At 35.4% G+C, this 23,681-nt stretch overlaps 1 protein-coding gene across 13 annotated transcripts in view; it reads right to left on the bottom strand.

The window, feature by feature from the left end:
* CEP112 (centrosomal protein 112) overlaps positions 1-23,681 on the bottom strand; it is a 445,347-nt gene that overhangs the window by 354,372 nt on the left and 67,294 nt on the right. For all 13 annotated transcript variants that reach the window (XR_012130844.1, XM_073235805.1, XM_073235810.1 and 10 more), the window contains 4 exons: positions 18,403-18,489; positions 16,068-16,167; positions 13,122-13,240; positions 8,445-8,588 (listed from right to left, as the gene is read on the bottom strand). Coding sequence is in view for 12 of the 13 variants with exons in the window: in XM_073235805.1 (XP_073091906.1) it covers positions 8,445-8,588; positions 13,122-13,240; positions 16,068-16,167; positions 18,403-18,489 (450 nt within the window). In the remaining variant the exon portion in view is untranslated. The remainder of the gene's footprint in view (positions 1-8,444; positions 8,589-13,121; positions 13,241-16,067; positions 16,168-18,402; positions 18,490-23,681) is intronic.

The raw sequence follows: 23,681 nt of genomic DNA, 5'->3' as shown, positions 1-23,681 counted from the left end.
CATTTGTCAAAACCCATGGAATTTGAAAGCACAAAGAATAAATCTTATTTTTTGCAAATTAAAAAAAATCATTTAGGAGTTTGGGAGATCCTAGGAAGAAAATACCTCACTGAAGGGATAGGGAAAAGGTGATGACCTACTCTGAAATCAGTGGAGTCTGTAAGACCAAAGGCAAAGGGAACTACATGTAAGCACTGTATTCTAGCTGATAAAGTTGGTTCTGATGGGAATATGGATTAACAACTCTGATCCTGGTATACATGAATTGAATAACTAGACAAATGGATGAAGAATGGTGGAAGTCAAGTTACCACTGTTGGCTGACAATTTACAGATACACAAGGACAGGAAGCTAAAATAATCCATGTAGTAATAGATTAGAATTACAGACATCAGTAAGAAATGATGTTTAGCTTAATATAGATATGGATAGTTACATATAGAAATGTCTATAGATATGCATATACACTCCAGTTAGTATATACATATTCCCTTGTTCTATCAGGTAAAAAGGCAGTAAAATCAAATGGCACCCAAGTAGCAATGAGCACACCCAGCACACAGACCTTGGTTTCTAATACCTCTTTCTACATCATCCAATTGACTAGGATATGTCAAAGAGGCACAGGAGCCCACTGGAAGAGCTCCCAACATCCAAAGCTGGAACAATGTGAGCAACAAAATAAAGGAGTATTGGATTACAACCCAGTGTATAAAATAAATAATATCCCTGGGTTCATACTGATATAAATAAATGGTGGAAAAATTAATAAGTGAGGGAGAAGAGATAAATATCATGCAGAAAAACTCCAAATAATTTATAGATACTCCACCCTCAAGTATGGAGAGCATAACTCCCCACTTCTCAAGCAAAGATTGCACACAGTAACTTCCTTCCAAGGAGGACAGTATGGGAAGATGGGGATTAACTTTACAGTGGAAAATATAACAAAAACCACTTGAGCCAGGGGATCAAGGTTAATATTGACAGTGATGAGCCTATAAAAGCATATGCTCGTGATATGATGTGATGAGAACAGCACTTTCCCTTTGTGATCTTACTGCCTCAACCAGTAACACCAGTCTAGTCATTAGCAAAACAGGAGACAAAATCCAACCGAGGGTCTATCTACAATATGTCTGACCAGTAGTCCTTGAAATTGTCAAGGTCATGAAAAACAAGGAAAGTCTGAGTAACTCTAACACCCAAGAGGAACCTAAAAAGACATTAACAACTAAATGTAATGTCATCTCCCGGATAAGATCCTGGAAAAGAACCTTTTCCAGGGACAATAGACAAAAATTCAGGAAAGCTGAAAAAATAACGAACTTTAGTCAATAATAATATAGTAATATTGATATATGTCTTATAACAAGTGTAAAATAATGTAAGATGTTACTAATGGGTAAATTGGCTGTACAGTATATGGGACTCTCTGAAATATCTTCTCAGATTTTCTGTAAACCCAAAAATGTTCTAAAAATAAAATACATTTTTTAAAAAATGATCATCTTATTTAAAATGATGAACTGATGCTATTTCAGGGTTTCTTTATAATCATGAGGCTGAAAGAAATGCTGGTGTCCTATAAAATGACAAATTCTAGCTATTTGAAAAAACAGACAAATTGCTCTATGAATTACTACATGTCACAACAACAGTAGTTAATAACAAAATATTTCAGGGATCTATGACCTTTTGATACTCTTTTAGGTTGGGGCTCTTAACCTGATACAAATACATAAAAAGAATTCACAGTGTCAGGGAATTTGAATGGAAAAAAAGCTTATCTTGTTTTCACTCCCCTAACTGACCTTCAGCATTTCCCTTCAAGTATGGATATAGTTAAACCAAGGTAGTAATAGCAGTACCTATGACTAACAGAAATCTCAGATATTTTTATAGTCTACTCCAGTGTTAGATAATAACTAAATACTGTTTATTCACATATTCATAAATAACAGTAGTTATTAGGCCTACTGCTAAATATTAATATTTATTATACTAGTTTAGAAGCATATATATATTGCTTCATCGTGACTTTATTAGTTTTTAACAACTATAAGTCAATAGAATTTCTTCTCTTTGTAATCTTAACATTTTATTAAATTTAAAAATATTATTCTGAGAAGAACTGCATTGATTTCATGAGACTGCCAGCAGGATCAATGGTACCAAAAAATGTAACAAGTTACACTAATAAAGCCTAATATCTCAATAAAGCCATCCGTAGACTTGTCTAAATCCTGATATTAATAGAGTCCTATATTTTACAGGTGTTACCTCCGCAAGCAGCTGATAATGTTGCTATCTTGTTCATATCTATAAGCTCAAAAATGAAATGTTTACATGTTTTAACTATGAGTTTCACACAAGAAAATCCTTCCTAATGCCAAAGACATAAGCCCAATAATCTATACCAGTGTCTACTTACAAGTGGCCCTGAAACAAAACAAGACTCAGCAAAAAAAGAAAAAACCCTGAAAGAACAACAAAACAGAGAAACTAATTCTCAGTGACAGTCTTGTCTTTCATCTTAAGCCATGCCTTGAACTCTACCTTGTTTAATTATTAAATCAGGAGCTGCTCAGCAAGATCTGTCTGGCTTTGATGATTCTTAAATTCAGTCCTGCTGACAGACTCTGTCCATTTTTCTCTGTATTTACTATTACTTAGTGACAAGGTCTGAATGCTAATTTTTAAATTTAACTTTCATTAAAAACAAAATGAAGTTTCTCTGGAAGTGATCACCGCTTGACTCAGAGTTTCACTTTTTTTATATTACAAATTTATAAAAATTAAAAATGCCACTATGAAAGATACTGCTTTCTTAATATTATTTAATTAACAAACTACAACAATGCAGTAAACATTTTAGGCAATAAATGTGTTTCACAAGTTTTAACTTTAAAATTACTTAATATATTTATGTTTGTGAAAATTTAGGATATCGAGATAACAAAAATGTATTTCAGAAAGAAATTTGGTTTCTGTTCATGACTTTGAATATTATAATTATGCTGCTATCCAGAAAAAAAAACTTGAATTTTTCCCCCAATAACCTGATCCACATTCACCCTTCTCTGTCTCACTGAACAGCATCAATATTTGCCAGTTCTCACCTACAGATTGACATTCAAGTCCAAGCCACCCACCTCTTTTGCCTAGACTACTGCAACAAACTCCTAATTGGTCTCTGGGCTCTCATTCTTGGCCCCCTACAGTTTACTCTCTGCATAAAGCCAGAGAGATTATTTTCAAATATTAGTCAGGTGGAATCACTTCCATGTGCTCAACCCATTAAAACTTAAATAGAAATACACTAAAAATTCACTGAATTATGTACTTTAAAATAGGTGAGTTTTATAGTCCATATATTATACTTCAATAAAGCTATTTAAAAAAAAGCTAATTACAATGGTCGACACAGCTTTCTCTGGTATGTCCTGACTACTTTTGCTTCCCCTATCCCTTTGCTCACAGCGTTCCATCCACATTGCCCCTTACTGTTCTCTGAACTTGCCCAGTACATCCCAGTTTTAGAATTTTTGCACTAACTATGCCTGAAATGCTTTCCCTACGTTACCACTCAGCTTCCCTAAATGATTCCTCAGGTCTCTATGTAAATGTCCCACCTTCAAAAAGGCTTCCTGTGACTGCTGTCTCTGTAGTAGCACTCTCCTCCACTCTATTTCCTCACACCAGTGTTGTTCAATTATTTTTTAAAGTTATTATTATTATTACTATTATTATCATTATTACCCCCTTAATTAAGGAGCCTTTTAAGATATTTTCCTTCTAGTCATTCCCTCTCATCAAATTTTAGTACCACAGAGTTACTGCTCATAAACTGTACTCACTGGAAGATCAAAAACCACTAAAATATCTAAGACTTTTATGCCAACAACCAATTTCTGTCCCTTTGAGGATGAAATCACCCTAATTTACAATGCATGTCTTACACTGACTTCTTTTTCTTCATAGCACTTATCACTACTGGACATTTGTAGCCAGCTACTGGCTGTCACCCCCACGAAAACATGAACATTGTGGACAGGGACTTTTTGTTCTCCACTATGTCTCCAGTATCCAGCATAATGCCTGCATATTAGGTGCTCAGTAACTGTTTGTGATATTATATGAGTAAATGTAATTCTGAAATACTGTTAACTTGCATAAGCCAAAATTTACTTAGCCTCTTCCATTTTGTATAGCATGCTACATTTTTGTTAATTTATACAGCTGTTATGAGCTTTATTGTGTGTCCCCCTTCAACAAATTCATATGTTGAAGTCCTAACGCTTCAGTACCTCAAAATGTGACTGTGTTTGGAAGTAGGGTCTTAAAGAGGTAATTAAGTAAAAATGAGGTCACTAGGATGGGCCCAAATCCAACATGATTGGGTAAGAAGAAATTAGGAGACAAACATGCACAAAGGAAAAACACGTGAGGACACAGGAAGAACACATCATCTACAAGCCATGGAGAGAGGTCTCAGGAGAAACCACATCTATTGGCACCTTGATCTCAAACTTCTGACCTCAAGAACTATAAGAAAATTAATTTCTGTTATTTAAGACACCCAATCTGTGGTATTTTGTTATGGCAGCCCTAGGAAACTAGTAATGAAACACAGTAATTGATGATGAAATTATAAAAAAGGAAAAAGACAGGTAAAATAAATTTGGGGTAAAACTTATAGTCAAAAGTACATGCCAACCAATAACAGGGAATCAAAAAAGGAAATTAAGAAAGCAATCCCATTTAAATAGCATCAAAAAACAATACAATATTTAGGAACAGCTGTAATTAAGGGAATGACAACTTTACACTGAACACTATAAAATGCTGCCAAAAAAAATTTAAAAAGACATCAATAAATGGAAACACATCCCATGTTCATGGATTGGAAAACAGTATTGTCAAATAGTCAATACTACCCCAAATGATCTACAGATTCAATGCAATCCCTTCAAAATTCCACTGATGTTGGAATAGAAAGAATAGAAAAATCCATTCTAAAACTCATATGGAATCTCAAGGAACCCTGAAGAGCCAAAACAATCTTTAAAAGAGAACAGCTGAAAGTCTGATACTTCCTGATTTTAAATCTTACTGCAAAGCCACAGTAATCATAACACTGTGGTACTGGTATAAATCACTCTGTAGACCAATAGAATAGAATATAGAATACAGAGCCCAGAAAGAAACTCACACATATATGGTCAAATGATTTTTTACTAGGATGCCAAGACCATTCAATGGGGAAAGACAGTCTTTCAATGAAAAGTTTGGCAAACTGGGTATCCACTTGCAAAAGGACCCTTATATTATACACAAAAATTAACTAAAAATGGATCAAGGCCTAAACATAAGACCTAAGACTATAAAACTCATAAACAAAAACAGGGGAAGACCTTCATGACCTTGGATTTTGCAATGATTTCATGGATATGATATCAAAAGCACAAGCAGCAAAATAAAAAATGGATAAAATGGACTACATCAATGTAGAACTTTTGTGCATCAATGGACACTATCAATAGAATGAAAAGGCAACCTGCATGATAGGGGAATGTATTTGCAAATCATATACCTGATAAGGGATTGACAACCTAGAATATATAAAGAACTCCTATGACTCAACAACAACAGCTTTCTGGGGCCCCTACCCTGAGGCTCACCCCTCTTTGCTATTTAAAGTATAATTGATCTATACATCTGCCAGCTTTTCCCTAATACATGTTAGAATAACTGATAAACCCAAAGGACATGAGCTCATGGTACAAAATAACTAGATATCTTCAGAAAACTATGAAAGCCAGCAATACATGTATATAAATAATATTATATACCATAGTATAATGTATAACATATATACAATATACTAATATATAAGATATAATATTCTGAAGGCAAATTATTAAAACAGATGGACAAAAAAGATAAAGAATATATTAACAATGTGAAACAAATTATTTTTAAAGAAGAAGAAGGAAGAGGAGGGAAAGAACAACAACCAAAGGAAAATACTGGAATGCAAAGAATTGTTGAAATAAAAGTGTAATAGATACAACAAGCAGAAGGAAATCTACTAAAGAATTAATTTGTGAGAGTAAGGTCAGAATGGGAAACTATCCTAGGAGCCAAGGATAGGAAGAAAATATAAGGAGATAGAAAACACAAACCTAAGGGATAGGAAGGACAGATTTTTTTGAAAAAATAACAGAAATTTCTCTTAACTAAAGAAAAATGAAAAACAGATTTAAAGGGCTCAAATAATGCCCAAAAACCCACATCTAGAGACATTAGAGTGACATTTAACATATATAAAAATCAAAGACACTGCAGATGTTTGAAACTGCTCATATCCTTTACATTAGAAAACCATCTTAGACCACACTTTTTTTTATGTTTATCTTTTAGCGTCGCTGTATTGTCTTCTGGCATCAAATACTGAAATGAAGAAAACTATGGGTGGCTTACTATTTCTCCCCTTCTAAGTGACCTGACTTTTTGTCGTTTTTTTCTTTGGGGAGGGGACTTAACAATCTGGCCACTCAGAGAATTCCAAAGAGTCTCAAGGACTCCCCACGATATGCTAACCACACTTTGAGAACTGCTGTGGTATGAAATCTCAACTGTCTGATGTCTCCCGATCCAGAGACTTTCATTCTCTTCACAAACACTCTCATGTCTTTTGCTGAGGTGGGTGAGAGACAGCCCCACCCTTCATGAAGAGGGGAGGGTGACATAAAGAGCCAGTTTTTTTGTTGTTAATTTTATCGTTAAAAAGAGTCTCATTATGGGACATTTAACACATACACAAAAGTAGAAGGAATGGTATACAATACACCACTTGTATCCATCACCCAATTCAATACCTAGCTGCTTCTTCAACAAACTTTCTACCAACCTAGGGGTTTGAGGCACCACTTGCACCCCCTCTTCCACAGTGACCAGTGCTGACAGGTCCTGAGTCTCTAGAAGGGCCATGGTGTAACTCGGTTGGCTTCTTAGATCTCTTCAGTGATGATTTAGGGTTCTGCTTTACTGAACTGGCTAGGTCAGTGTCAAGTCATCCATCATCTTTCCAACTCCAAAAAGTCTATTTCTCTCACATTCTTTGTCCTTTTGGGTTTATACCTTTTTCTTTACCCTTTTACTATCAATTTTGTGGGAGGAAATGGAGGCCAACACTGTGTTTAGCCTGACATCTTCAAGCAAACATTGATTAACTTCTTGAATTGAGTATTTTCTCATTTATGTCCGTCTTGATTATGATTCTGTTTGTTACATTTTCAAAGATAACAGCAACAATTATTGAGCACTTATGTAACTTAATTTATGTATATAAATTTATTTAATACTTCCAACAACATATATTACACTATACTACTGTTATTCTATCCCATGAGGAAAATTAACATTTGAAAAGCTTACATTAAGGAGCTGGAATTTAAAACCAAGACTCTAATGCAGATTCCAAATCACTGCTGATCCTTTCTCCCACTTCTTTAACTCTGTGAGACAGTCCCTACAGCTGGTCTCGGGGTCTCCAAGACATGCATGGGTAATTGACTCTTGTTCATATTCCACAGCTTTAAATTCAAGGAGGTACCTGTATGCAGCCTGACCTAGATGGGCAGTCAGGTAAATATGGACTGGGCTCATGCCTGGGACATAAGGCCCTAACACTCTGTGAGGTCGCGTCACGCAGCAGCAACATGGTTGATGTGGTGCGCTTCGCTTGCCTCAGATGTGAGAGGCCTGCTGCATGTGCCCATTAGCCTACTTGTTACGGTAGATGTATTTTAGGAAGTCAGCTGAGATTGTAAAAGGCTGAAGACTTTCACTCCCTCAGACCTATCCTCTGCAACGAGGTGGCACTAAGAGGCACTGTAGGAGATCCTCCGTCTTTCCTTGGAGTACCATGGTGACCTCCTTTCACATCCTTTCGGGAAGGGAACTTGGGGGTTTACACATGTGATAACTGTGTCTGGTCCCTGAGTCAAGAAGAATCTACTAAAAAAATCTTAGAGTGCGCACACTCTCCCATCTCCTCGTTTGATTTCCTTCACACTAGCATTAAATATAATCAGATAAAACAAGCAAGTCTTCCGTTGAAAAAAAAAGTGAAAAAAAAAACAAACCAGAAAGAAAAGAAATAATCTCTACACAGACATTCAGTGAAAAAAACAAGAAAGACTTGTAAAGACATCTGGGGGTTAAAAAAACAGTGACACAAAAATTTCAGAATGAAATCCCATAGCTAATTTCAAGAGACTGTCCACTGCCACACATAAATCTGTACCAAGTAGTGACATGAAGTGTTTTAATTCTATAACATATTAATTATGCACTGCACATCAGAGAAGCATGGGGTCATGGAGATTAAGGGGATAGTTTCTAAAAATGGCAAGAAAAGAAAAAAAAGACTTACTGTGGACTGCGTTTGTGCCATGTATTCATTCTCCATTTTATTCAGACGTACATTTGTGTCCTCGAGCAATTCTTGAATATTTTCAGTGTGCCTCTTTTGAAGATCAAACTTTTCCTTTTCCATTTCTGCTACAGCATTGTGGAGCTACACAGTGAATTCAATAATTGACTCTTTCACTGCTATGATAGAGTAGATTATCTTACAATTGAGGAAACAAATGTTTTCCTGTATTTCTCATTTATTCTTATGGTGACTCAAACAGCAAAAGGCCTAAAACTCATAAATAAACATTCAAAGTAATGATATCATATAAAAAGCATGATTAAGAAACCATTTTTGTTTACTTTCTTGAACTGAAATTTTAATGGATAACAAATATTAAAGGGAATTATCTGCCTCAGGTAGAAACAGTAAATAAGTCAAATAGATATATGATGCCTTGGCTAAGTAATATGTATTAGCCTGAAATCAGAAAACAAGTATTTATAATACCGTTATTAATTAGGAATATTCTCTCTCTGCATTTTCATCTCATTTGCATGAAATTTTGCACAAAAGTAGTGTTAAAAATGCTTTTTCCATCACCTTAACCATCAACAAGAAACTTTTTATCCATTCTATAATCTATACAAAAATGGACCAAAAGATGACACTTATAAATCAAACAGAAAAAGAGTTCTCTAAGGAGAACTGTGTACTATATGTCCTCATGTACATTGGTTTTTCTTTATAAAAATTATGTGTATATTACTTAAATGGATGAAGCTCTAAAATATCTATGTAGCTAAGGTAAAGAAACCAACGTTCAATGGACAGTTTCCAAAGGGAGTCAAAAATATGTGCTCCCAGCCTTTGGTGGGCATTCCTTCGCTTACCTTAATGGCAGTGGAATTCTGAGTTTAACTTCTGTCCCCTGCATCCATCCCCAGGCTCCCTCAATAGGTGGGGAGGGCAGGAGTCCAAAATAGTCAAAAAGATAAATTTGTTGTCCATCCACAAGCAGTTAAGAAGCAAGGATATGGCACATGCATATAGACTGGTATTTGACTAGGAAGATGTTGGAGGAACAGGGAAAACCCCGAGAGATGGTGGAAACTAGGAGAATGTAGGTAATAATTATGCTAATTATCGTTAAGGATCCCAAGAACTTTTCTTTTAGTTTGTTGCTGAACAGGAAGAATGAGGCTATACAGAAGACCCTTGAGTTTCACAAATTTAACTTACACAGTTTTGGCTACTTGTAAGTAATTCCCCAAGCCCCTGATATGTTGTATTTGTATTTTTGCAAAAGTATTTTAAACCATTGTTACATCTGATACTCAAAAGTCACTTAGCTGGTCCATGAGTGCAGCCAAGCTCACAGCATCTATTTCAGTGCTGATTCATAGCTGGTGACTGCCATGCATGGTAACTGATAAAGGGATCTAAAGGAACCACTTAGGATTCTGTGGTTAGACTTATGTTGTACCGGTTTCTTCCCATTTATGGTCTCTCACAGATCCTAGGACATATGCCTACTGAATGTTAAAAATCTACTGTATTTAGTAGCCTATTAATACACAGCAGTTTCTCAGGTACAGTCCACAAATGCTCTATAAAGAGACTGTGCCTTTGAGTCAGAGGAGTGGAAGTCAGTCTGAGTCATTTGAAACTCATCCAGGGAATTTACAGTTGAGACTCTGAGGGTAAAATGACACTGGCAAGAACAAGGATGCTATAATGTGGCTGATTCATTTGAGGATCAAATAGGCGTATCTGGTCTAATAATCTGTCTGGAGATGACTAATACTTATGTATTCATCCAACAAAATTTATTAGTACCAGACTCAATGTGTCACTGAGAGTTTTCCCAAACCAAGCAATGAGCTGGAGCCCAGATCAATTGGTCTGGGAGGCTTTAAAGGACAAACACTCCCTGAGATACAAACCGTTTTAGCAGCAAATATTATTAGGCATGATCTAAAGTATAAACCCTGCTAGGGTTTATTAAGCCATAAGGATGCCATCACGGTCCTGATAATGAGGGTACCTATAAATTCCCAAGGAGATTTTTTAACCAGGGTTTGGCAACGGGTACAGGGGGTGCAAAAGGCCTTTCCAGCATCCGACATATTAGTCTTTAGTCTGGACATTGGAGCATGTAGTTGTCTCATGCCAGAGGAGACCCAGAGAAACCAAGAATATGTTGAATAAAAGGAAAAGTATTATAAAAGCCCACAGGTTAATTGTATAGTCACTTTGGAAAACAGTCTGACAATTCCTTGAAATCTTAAACATATCATGAGTAGAAGCTTCAAACTTTCAGCCCCACCTCCCTCCTCTGGGAGGGAAAGGGGGCTGAAACTTACATTTATGATTAATCATGTCTACATAATAGAGCCTCCATAAAAAATTCCAAAAGTGTGGGCTTCAGAGAGCTTCTAGGTTGGTGAAGACATGGAAGTGCTGGGAGAGTGGTGTGCCAGCAGATGGCATGAAAGCTCTGCACCCCTCCCCACATAATTTGCTCCATGTATCTCTTCATCTGGCTGTTTATCAGTATCTTTCATTATATCCTTTATGATAAAATGGTAAACTTATAGAGGTGTTTCCCTAAGTTCTGTGAACCATTCCAGCAAATCACAGAACCCAAGGAGGGGTGCATGGGAACTCCTACTTATAACTGGTTGGTCAGAAGTACAGGTGACAACCTGAGACTTCTCACTGACATCTGAAGTGGAGCAGTCTTGTGGGATTAAGCCCTTAACTTGTGGGATCTGACATTAACTGTAGGAAAATAGTGTTAAAACGTAATCAAATTATAGGACATCTAGCTGGTGTCAAAGAAATTGCTTGATGTGTGGAAAACCTACACATCTCATATCAGAAATATTATGAGTGAGTGAGTAAAGGAAAACACAAGCAGTGCTTCTCCCTTGCTAATCCTAAGGGCACTGGGTACCATGGGAATGCTTTAAACATCGTGGTGAGGTAAGCCACATTTGTGTTTTAGAAAGACCGTCCATATGGTTGTAGTGTGGAGCATGGACTGAGGGGGTGCAGAGAGTCCAGTTACAGTCTACCTAGTAGCCAAGAGACAATGGTCCCCAGAACTAGGGAAAGCATAGTGGTGAATACAGTCAAAACAAGGACAATGAACAGAACTGGGCAAGGGATTAGATGTGAGAGGTGAGGCAAAAAGTCTGAGCAGCTGGTTAAATAGCAATCCAGTTGGGAAATAGGGAAACCTTTAAGAGGAAACTGTTTTAGCAACAAAGGAAGACGATAAGGTTTGGGGAGAATGATGAAATTTAGATCAAGGAGAGATATTAAATTGCAGTTGGATAACTGTGACTTAAAGTGAGAGATGGAGGATGGAGATTTCTACCAGGAAGTATACACACACACGTATCTATCACATCACATTGTTCATACAGATAATTTAATCATTGTTGAATGAATGACTGCATAGATCATGAAATACATCTGGCATCTGCTTATTAACGTTTGGTACCTGCTTGCACCAGGTTTTCATCTCTGATTTACATTCTGATTTATATTCACTTGTACTTCACAAAATAGACCTTCAACCATATTTGCAGTGTTTTCACATCCACTAATTATTGTGTAACAGTAAGAACAATGTACTAATCCAGCTGCAAGAATAAAATGTACCCTTGTAATGGTAGAAGGCAGAGGACTTTTCAAATACCTGACAATTTAAACTGGGACACAAGGAACCAGGGAATTCAGACAAAGGGAGGAAGGGCCTACATACTACATCCCTGCAGCAAACACAATATGCCACATTACAGAAAAGAGAGAACCCAGTGTCAGAAAAAGGAAAACCACATAAATTAACAAAACAAAACTAGAAAAGTGCTAACTCAACCCGTCATAATACATCTGCAGCGCACCTCCCGGGCTGGTCCTGAAGCCACCATCACTAGGACATATTTCAAACCAACAATGTCTGCTTGGGAAGGCATCTATAACTCCCAGTAAAATATTTTGAACCCAGACTAACTGAGAGAGTTTCAGTATGAGTTAACTGGAGATCTTTATGGCAGGATACCTCAAAAGAAGTTAACATATTTAACTGCTTTTAAATATATATTGTAATTTGAATTAATGGCTAAAGGCTCCTTTCTGAAGGTACTATATGACTATGTGAGACATATAATGAGTATTTTTATTACTTTACTCTTGGCACTGCTAAATTATATGAAAATATTTTTAATTAAATTAAAAGTTTCTCCAAGAATAACCTATCCACTACTGATTTTGTTTACATCAAAAAAAGTTATACTATAAATATTGTGTTATCTGAAATTTCAGGAAGGAAATGATCCAACAGACTAAATCCAAAATTAAAAAGGGTTAATTTCCAAAAATTACCCTACTATTTAATTTTGCTTAAAATCTATGGATTATGACAAAAAATTCGGAACATTAATTTAATTCAAGAATTAGTCCAAGGTAAGTGTTCTAAATGAAAATTACATACCATTAGACTTCCAGAAGAAAATACACACCAAAACATGAACAGTAGCTCTTTCTAGACAGTCTAGAATTTTAAGTTATTTTTATTTTTTTCATATTTTCCTGTATATTCTGTGAATATTATTTTTATAAATTTGCTATTCTTAACCATAAATCCTTATATTTTCCATTACTATTTTATTTCATGTAGCTTACCTTCTTTTCCCAATCATTATTCAGAGATTCTGTACTTTGTTCACATATTTTTTTTAGCTCTGCAATCTGGTTCTCTTTGGTCTCTCTGATAACTTGACAGTCACGTATAAGGGTCTGAACTGTCAAAAGTGATATAAACATAGTTAAACCAATTCTAGGTACCACATAAGAGTTTGATGATAAAAAATACAGTGTACCAGTTAGTAGATAATTCCATTTTTCTCCATTTCTCAATTCTCTCTTCTAAAACATCTCTTATTCTTTCTTCTCTTTTCCCATATTTCTACCATCACAGTCTTGGTAGAATCCATCATAATTTACCCCTTAGACAATTTTAACAGTATGCTGGCCTCAGTATCACTGCCTTCCTGTGGGTCCTTTGTTGCTTTAAAGAGGCTTTCCTACAATGCAAATCCAGTAAGATGCTCTCAAGACTGAAAATATTCTACAGTTCCCCTCACCTTAAAGGTAAAGGCCAAAACGTCTGACATGGATAACCATTCCTCATGACCTGACTGCTTTCTGGCCATATTTTTGCTACTTGCACATTTTTAGACTCGTATTACAAACACACAAACTTATCTGTGGATTCCTGAGGCCATTCCCTTAATATATCACAGCCTGAATCTGATCATTTGTCTACCTGGAATGCCCTTCCCTCCCCTGCTGAAAAACTCCTATTCATTCTTGGTCTCAATTCAAGTATCATCTTCTTTACAGAAACTCTTCTTCATTTCCAGGGAACCTCAGACATTTCTCCATTAAATTATTTTATTATATTATGTGCTATAATGGTTTACTTACCTACATCCTAAGGAGAAAGATATTTCACCTTTTTATTCACAGGGCATAACAGTGTCACATAAACATGGGCTCAAAAAGATGTGTACTGAATAACTAAATAAAGAAACCCATCATTTCAATACACTGTTGCTCCTAAATACATTGTCAAGGTTTATGTTACTGAAACAAAATGTGCCTTAAATTATATGAAATATTTCCTTTTTATATCATTTAAATTTCTATCTTTTTAAAAAATGATTAAAAACCATCAGTGATTTAAGTGAAAAAAAAAGTAATGTATTTATGTCATTTGGATGGTAAAATAAATTCAGCCATATGTTTGCCTGAATGCAACATTTTCTTAGTGTACTGATATAATATGTTCTTATTTACTTACTTCAAGATAGCAAAATTTTCATAAACATTTATATAGAAACTTGTTTCACTCTTATATCTCAACTGTTTAACATATAAGGGGAGAAAAAGTGCACCTAATAATAGTCTTTAGCAGCTACAAGATTTTACTTCACAATTCCAAAATTAAAACTAAGATCTGTTTGCAATTCAAAAACCTTTAAGAAATATTATTTTTAAACCTTAGGCATGTTTAAATTACCTGGTTTGAATCAGGGTAAGAAATGAAAACCTAGAAAAATTTTTTTTAATATTTCTGTAGCCACTGATATGTGAAGAAAGAACCTGAACAAATTTCCAATTACTTTCACTAACATTTAAGGTTGGAAACAAACCCAAAAATGCCTACTTCATTAGTTAACTTATATATGTAATTGCCAGCCTAAATTTCAAGGCATTACTATTCTGTCAGATGCGCTCAGGTCTGATGGCTTGGGAGAAAGTCAGTGAGTTCCCTATGGAAACCCTAAATGAGAACCTCTCCTATTTCCTCTTAGTCATGGCTTTTATCTTACATATTCCAAACCCTTCAAAGGCTCTTCTTCAATTCCTATCTCACTATTCCCACTGCCATCATTCAGATATTCTGGGTCCTTATCATCTTACATGTAAAATTATAGAAGCACGGAAGCATAACATCCTTGAGTTGGAAGGGACTTTACATATTATCTAGTCCAACCTCACAATTTTATAATGAGTAAGCCAATGCCCAGAGACTTCCTGACGTCATGTAGTAGGGCTGGAATCAGAGCCTATGTTTTCCAGTAAGTTGAAAGGTTCCTCCCTCTCACTTGTGCTCTCTCTTACTCACTTCTTCCTCTATCACAGCAGACTGGGAAATGGGCTCACCATGTTTAGCACACCCTCCATTACCAGGCTATTCCACCTAAAATTCACCTCTAAAAAACATCTGACTCCCCAGCATTTACAGGATAAACTTGAAACTTCTAAATGTGAAATTCACCATCATGCTTTAGTAATGCCAAGTCACCTACTAAAAACTAAAAGGTGATGTTAGGTGATGAGGATATCCACTCTAGCTAAGTGGTTTTACAGCATTGCTCCTACAGCTTTCCAATATCAACATTCCCATGCCAATACCTGGAACTCTTCTCTCCAACTAATCAAATCTTATAAAACTTTTAAAGCTCTTTTCTCCAAAAATATTTTCAACACTCTAATGACTGCCTCTTGCATTTCAATGTTCTGACCTATAATCATAGTCAATCTAACACTTGATTACTTGGCTTTCTTTTCCTTTGTAATCAAAGTGTAAATGGGGAATACTTTTTAAATGTTTGTTCTGTCAACTACAATATTAGCATATACCATAAGGCATAAAGTAGACACTTAGGTAATGAATTTTATCAGAACAAGAGGAGTGATTTTCCTAGACTTCCTTGTGGAAGCCAGTAAGTTCTAGTTCTAAGACATGTCCAACAAGGAGAAAGAGAGCTAAGAATAGGGAGTAAAAGGGCACTCTTTCAGCTCCTTAACCAAATAATCACCATTGCCACACACACACACAAACACACACACACCCTTCACCACACACAAACACACAGATACATCATACACACAGAGTTTTCCCTCATTATATGGAAGCCCACATAAACACATCTACTGAGGAAAGCCATATAAATACTCCCATCTATCAATACAGAAATAAAATTGATTTTCTGTAAAATTACTATATGTATAATATATATAAAGAAATGTTATTAAAATATTTATGTAACAATACATCACCTTTCTTTTCAAGCTTTCTAATAGTCTCCTCTGTTTCATTTTGTTTGTTTATGTATAAAGTCTTCATTTCTTCAATTTCATTATTCTTTCTTTCTAAAATCTGCAAATAAATTTAAAATGTTTTAGTATACTATATTGTTTTATGAATAGTACACATAATTTTTTGAATGAACACAATATTTTCTGCAGGTCTGTCTCAAACTAATCACATAAATGGTTTCCAAATATATATATAAAAATCATACTTTAGTGCACTGAGAAAATATTAAGTCTAAAATAATAATTGAGTACTGAAAGAAATATCTTATTTGCTTTGAATTTTCATGTCCCCATTTTTAAGGAGAATATATTAGGTGATTCTCTAAATATAATTCTGAGATTAAACTGTCATAAAGTAGCAAAGAGAAGCTTTCAGCAACATGACATACTGGTGTAGCACAATTCATCTCCAACTACACTGAAATAGAGTATCTTCAGATGAGCATGTCCCTGAATCCTCCCACTAAGGTCCTTTCATTTTCAAGAACAATAACAAGAATTCTAGACACATAGGAAGATGAAATCTATAGTTCTCTTTTATATCTAGCTCTGCTACTGTAAATTAGAAAAGTCAGCTCAAAATAAGTCAAAAATTGCATGAATATTTTACATCATTAGCTTATATTGTTGTTTTAAAATGAGTCATTTAATGGAATGTAATCATGACTGCATATTACTAAATACATCTGCATTTTAAAAAAACCTAGAAAAATAACCAAACTGTAGGAAAGTTAGAAAGCAGGAAAAAAATGTGCTAACCCAAGGGAAGAGAAATCAAACTGAGACAGGAGTAAGAATATCCACTTTTCTTGTAGTTGGCATATATTTCCTGAATATACATGCCCAAATTCATCTTAAAAACAGTTATTCACCAAAGTCTAAGCAGATTTTTCTTAGTGATCTTATTGTCAGCATTTTACTTTGTCTTTCTTTGTTTTAGCCCCACCTCTAAGAATGTTCAGTAAGAAAGGGAGGTGGACGATCCTAATGTCCACAAAGATGCAAAAAAGGAAAGTAATGTATGCATATAGAGAAAACACTCTAAATTTTATTCCTCTCCAATTTCTAACACTTAGAAAATGTCATATAAGCAATAAGCTGATGAATGCACTTTCCAAATCTGGCATAAGTTCAAGGATTTTATTTGTATTTTACCTGGCACTTCAAGTAGTTGCATTGCTTTCTTTTTTCACACAGAATTTATTTAAAAAGAGAAGTTCCTGGAAAGGATTTTATTATTAAATGTTTTTCTTAGAATAGATCTTTGTAACGGACATACCAAGGAGCATATTTCAAACTCTATTGCCATGATTTTTCCAAATACATTTTTATACTCATTTATCTTAAACATCAAAGATTCTATTTCATTTGGATATATATTATGTTATATTGAAATTACATTACTGAATCTCTAGCATTAATGATACAGAACTGTTTGTATCTAACCAATTTAAGCTAAGGTAAAAATCTAGTAAGAACAGAAAGTAATATTTGCTTGTAAAATGTGAATGAGAAATAGGAAAGGGGAAGGAAAGGGATTCAACATCTTCCTCTTTGTAATTTTCAGTCAGTGGTTTCTTTCTTGTTGCTTTGAAAGAAGATGAGCCAAATATGCGCCTGACTAAATATTAATATATTTTCAGCTTTTAAGAAGGCTTGAATATATGATGCTACAGCCTCAACTTGCTGCCATCGTTTCTGTCACTCAGTTTTGTGCAGCCGAATTATGGGCTTAGCTTTGAAATAGTAAATGCTAAGTTTCTCTTTGGATCAACCTTCAGGTATGTATACAGATACAGATAGATAAATTGATAATTAATTTTTAAAATCAATACTACAATGTAGTATCAATTCAAATTCATTTTAGGATAACCACAAATTGATTACTTTTGCTATGCGCATTAAGAAAAATAAATTTAAGAATACAAATTTGAAACATTGGAAGGCATGTTTAGACCACAACAAACTCTAGTATTTACAGTTGATGTTGCATTTCACCTTTTATGAAAGGTAATGATACAGTACAGATATAGGATTATAAGAAGGCCAGCCTTCAAACAATAGATGAGGAAAAACTAAAAGCTGATGTTAGGTGATGAGTATTTGCACATTTATTTAGCAAGTGAAATTGAAAGACCAATTTTTGATGGGATATTAATTTAGCAAATTCCATTTATACCTAGGTTATCATAATTACATAATAAGTGGATGGATGGGTGGTTGGATAGATGATCACAAGACTTAGAATATGTCACATATTCAATATTAATAAGAGAGTAAATGGTATATTCCCTACCTTTTGAACATCAGCATCATGTTTCTGTTGCAGTTTAAGTTTCTCTTCATGACATTTAGCTTCCATCATTTTTGTTTTCATGTCCAACTTCAAGGAAAATATTTTAAAGTTGTTATTATTTTACTTTCCCGTTGGCAAAAATATACAATTAAATTAAAATAACTCTCTATTTGAAAGAGAGTATCACTTTCTACTTTTGCCTTATAGCCACTGGTCTAGCAATTACATTACATATACCAATATGTTGTTTACATTCATGATTACCTCCAAGGTAATTTAGTCTTTCAAATAAATTTGACTTGATAGGCAAAACTGAGACTCATAAATACAAATTCATCACTTATACCCACCCCAACCTCCAAAAAAGTCATTTTAAAGTGTATTTTGCCAAATTCACTCAGTATTTTAGCCTTTATTATTACTATTTTATCTATTATTTTTTGGTATCATTAATCTACAATTACACAAGCAACTTTATGGATACTAGACTACCCACATCATCAAGTCCCCACTACATAGCCCATTACAGTCACTGTCCATCAGTGTAGTAAGTTGCTATACAATCAGTACTTCTGTTCTCTGTGTTGTACAGCCCTCCCTGTGCCCTCCCCTCTACATTATGTGTGCTAATCGTGATGCCCCATCTTTCCCCTTGTCCATCCCTTCCCACCCATCCTCCCCAGTCCCTTTCCCTTTGGTAACTGTTAGTCCATTATTGGGTTCTGTGATTCTGCTGCTGTTTTGTTCCTTCACTTTTTTCTTTGTTCTTATACTCTACATATGAGTGAAATCATTTGGTACTTTCTCTGCCTGGCTTATTTCACTGAGCATAATACCCTCTAGCTCCATCCATGTTGTTGCAAATGGTAGGATTTGTTTTCTTCTTATGGCTGAATAATATTCCATTGTGTATATGACCACATCTTCTTTATCCATTCATCTACTGATGGACACTTAGGTTGCTTCCATTTCTTGGCTATTGTAAATAGTGCTGTGATAAACATAGGGGTGCATATGTCTTTTTCAAACTGGGCTGCTGCATTCTTAGGGTAAATTCCTAGAAGTGGAATTCCTGGGTCAAATAGTATTTCTATTTTGAGTTTTTTGATGAACCTCCATACTGCTTTCCACAATGGTTGAACTAATTTACGTTCCCACTGGCAGTGCAGGAGGGTTACCCTTTCTCCATATCCTCGCCAACATTTGTTGTTGTCTGTCTTTTGTATGGTGGCGATCCTTACTGGTGTGAGGTGATATCTCATTGTGGTTTTAATTTGCATTTCTCTGATGACTAGTGATGTGGAGCATCTTTTCATGTGCTTGTTGGCCATCTGAATTTCTTCTTTGCAGAAGTGTCTGTTCAGATCCTCTGCCCATTTTTAAATTGGCTTATTTGCTTTTTGTTTGTTGAGGTGCATGAGCTCCTTATATATTTTGAACATCAACCCTTTATTGGATCTGTCATTTATGGTTATATTCTCCCATACTGTAGGATACCTTTTTTTTCTATTGATGGGTGTCTTTTGCTGTACGGAAGCTTTTCAGCTTAATATAGTCCCACTTGTTCATTTTTGCTCTTGTTTTCCTTGCCCGGGGAGATATGTTCAACAACAGGTCACTCATGTTTATGTCTAAGAGATTTTTGCCTATGTTTTTTTCTTAGAGTTTTATGGTTTCATGACTTACATTCAGGTCTTTGATCCATTTCGAATTTACTTTTGTGTATGGGGTTAGACAATGGTCCAGTTTCATTCTCTTACATGTAGCTGTCCAGTTTTGCCGGCACCATCTGTTGAAGAGACTGTCATTTCACCACTGTATGTCCATGGCTCCTTTATCAAATATTAATTGACCATATATGTTTGGGTTAATGTCTGGAGTCTCTAATCTGTTCCACTGGTCTGTGGCTCTGTTCTTGTGCCAGTACCAAATTGTCTTGATTACTGTGGCTGTGTAGTAGAGCTTGAAGTTGGGGAGCAAGATCTCCCCTGCTTTATTCTTCCTTCTAAGGACTGCTTTGGCTATTCGGGGTCCTTTGTGGTTCCGTATGAATTTTAGAACTATTTGCTCCAGTTCATTGAAGAATGCTGTTCGTATTTTGATAGGAATTGCGTTGAATCTGTAGATTGCTTTAGGCAGGATGACCATTTTGACAATATTAATACTTCCTAGCCAAGAGCATGGGATGAGTTTCCCTTTGTTAGTGTCCCCTTTAATTTCTCTTAAGAGTGTCTTGTAGTTTTCAGGGTATAGGTCTTTCACTTCCTTGGTTAGGTTTATTCCTAGGTATTTTATTCTTTTTGATGCAACTGTGAATGGAATTGTTTTCCTGATTTCTCTTTCTGTTAGTTCATCATTAGTGTATAGGAAAGCAACATATTTCGGTGTGTTAATTTTGTACCTGAAACTTTGGTGAATTCAGGTAGTAGTTCTAGTAGTTTGGGAGTGGAGTCTTTAGGGTTTTTATGTACAATATCATGTCATCTGCAAATAGTGATAGTTTGACTTTTTCTTTACCAATCTGGATGTCTTGTATTTCTTTGTTTTGTCTAATTGCCGTGGCTAGGACCTCCAGTACTATGCTGAATAACAGTGGGGAGAGTGGGCATCCCTGTCTTGTTCCCAATTTTAAAGGAAAAGCTTTCGGCTTCTCGCTGTTAAGTATGATATTGGCTGGTCTGTAATTTTCATTTCTGGTGGGGTCTTTGCCTGGTTTTGGTGTTAGAGTGATGCTGACTTCATAGAATATGTATAGAAGTATTCCCTTTTCTTCTATTTTTTGGAAAACTTTCAGGAGAATGGGTATTATGTCTCCTGTATATGTCTGATAAAATTCAGCAGTGAATCCATCTGGACCAGATAATTCTTCTTGGGTAGTTTTTTAATCCAATTCAAATTCTTTGCTGGTAATTGGTCTGTTTAGATTTTCTGTTTCTTCCTTGGTCAGTCTTGGGAGGTTGTATTTTTTTAGGAAGTTGTCCATTTCTTCTACGTTATACAGCTTGTTCGCATATAAATTTTCATAGTATTCCCTAATAATTCTTTGTATTTCTGTGGGGTCCATAGTGATTTTTCCTTTCTCATTTCTGACTCTGTTTATGTGTGTAGATTCTCTTTTTCTCTTAATAAGTCTGGCTAGGGGTTTATCTATTTTGTTTATTTTCTCAAAGAACCAGCTCTTGGTTTCATTGATTTTTCTATTGTTTTATTCTTCTCAATTTTATTTATTTCTTCTCTGATCTTTATTATGGCCCTCCCTCTGCTGACTTTGGGTCTCATTTGTTCTTCTTTTTCCAGTTTCAATAATTGTGACTTTAGACTATTCATTTAGGATTGTTCTTCCTTATTTAAATAGGCCTGGATTGCTATATACTCCTTTCCTCTTAGAACTGCCTTCGCTGCATCCCACAGAAGTTGGGGCTTTGTGCTGTTGTCATTTGTCTCCATGTATTGCTTGATCTCTGTTTTAATTTGGTCATTGATCCATTGATTATTTAGGACCATGTTGTTAAGCCTCCATGTGTTTGTTAGCCTTTTTGTTTTCTTTGTACAGTTTATTTCTAGTTTTATACCTTTGCGATCTGAGAAGTTGGTTAGTAGAATTTCAATCTTTTTCAATTTTCTGAGGCTCTTTCTGTGGCCTAGTGTGTGGTCTATTCTGGAAAATGTTCCATGTGCACTTGATAAGAATGTAATGTGCTTCCTGCTGCATTTGGGTGTAGAGTTCTGTAGGTCCACCTGTTCTAGTGTGTTGTTTGGTGTCTCTGTGTCCTTACTTATTTTCTGTCTGATTGATCTGTCCTTTGGAGTGAGTGGTGTGTTGAAGTCTCCTAAAATGAATGCATTGCATTCTGTTTCCTCCTTTAATTCTGTTAGTATTTGTTTCACATATTTCGGTGCTCCTGTGTTGGGTGCATATATATTTCTAATGGTTATATCCTCTTGTTGGACTGACCCCTTTATCATTATGTAATGTCCTTTATCTCCTATTACTTTCTTTGTTTTGAAGTCTATTTTGTCTGATACAAGTTCTGCAACACCTGCTTTTTTCTCCCTATTGTTTGCATGAAATATCTTTTTCCATCCCTTCACTTTTAGTCTGTGTATGTCTTTGAGTTTGATGTAAGTCTCTTGAAAGCTGCACATGGATGGGTCTTGCTTTTTTATCTACTCTATTACTCAGTGTCTTTGATTGGTGCATTCAGTCCATTTACATTTAGGGTGATTATCAAAAGATATGTACTTATTGCCATCACAGGCTTTGGATTTGTGGTTTCCAAAGATTCAAGGGTACCTTCTTTACTGTCTCACTGTGTGACTTAACTCTCTTATTAAGCTATTATAAACATAGTCTGATGATTCTTTATTTCTCTCCCTTCTTATTCTTCTTCCTCCATTCTTTATATGTTAGGTGTTTTATTCTGTACTCTTTTGTGTTTATTTGAATGCTTTTGTGGATAGTTGATTTTATTTTTTGTCTTTAGTTAGTATTTGGTTGGTCTGCTTTCTTTTCTTTGATTTCCTCTGGTGACATCTATTTAGTCTTAGGAGTGCTTCTGTCTAGAGCAGTCCCTTTAAAATATCCAGTAGAGGTCGTTTGTGGGAGGCAAATTCCCTCAACTTTTGCTTGTCTGGGAATTGTTTAATCCCTCCTTCAAATTTAAATGATAATTGTGCTGGATACAGTATTCTTGGTTCAAGGCCCTTCTGTTTCATTGCATTAAATATATCATGCCATTGTCTTCTGGCCTATAAGGTTTCTGTTGAGAAGTCTGATGATAGCCTGATGGATTTTCCTTTGTAGGTGATCTTTTTTCTCTCTCTGGCTGTCTTTAATACTCTGCCCTTGTCTTTGATCTTAGCCATTTTAATTATTACATGCCTTGGTGTTGTCCTCCTTGGGTCCCTTATGTTGGGAGATCTGTGGGCTTCCATGATCTGAGAGACTATTTCCTTCCCCAGCTTGGGGAAGTTTTCAGCAATTATTTCTTCAAAAACACTTTCTATCCCTTTTTCTCTCTCTTCTTCTTCTGGTACCTCTATAATGTGAATATTGTTCCATTTGGATTGGTCACACAGCTCTCTTAATATTCTTTCATTCCTAGAGATCCTTTTATCTCTCTCTGCCTCAGCTTCTCTGTATTCCTGTTCTCTGATTTATATTCCATTAACAGTCTCTTGCACCTCGTCCAGTCAGCTCTTAAGGCCTTATATCGATTGTTTCATTTCTGTTATCTCCCTCTGGACTTCATCCCTTAGCTCTTGCATATTTCTCTGCA

Source organism: Manis javanica, chromosome 4 (genome assembly GCF_040802235.1).
Source record: "Manis javanica isolate MJ-LG chromosome 4, MJ_LKY, whole genome shotgun sequence".
Taxonomy (NCBI): Eukaryota; Metazoa; Chordata; class Mammalia; order Pholidota; family Manidae; genus Manis; species Manis javanica.
The sequence above is the reverse complement of the archived record's forward strand: the minus strand, read 5'-3'. Positions and strand labels throughout refer to the sequence as shown.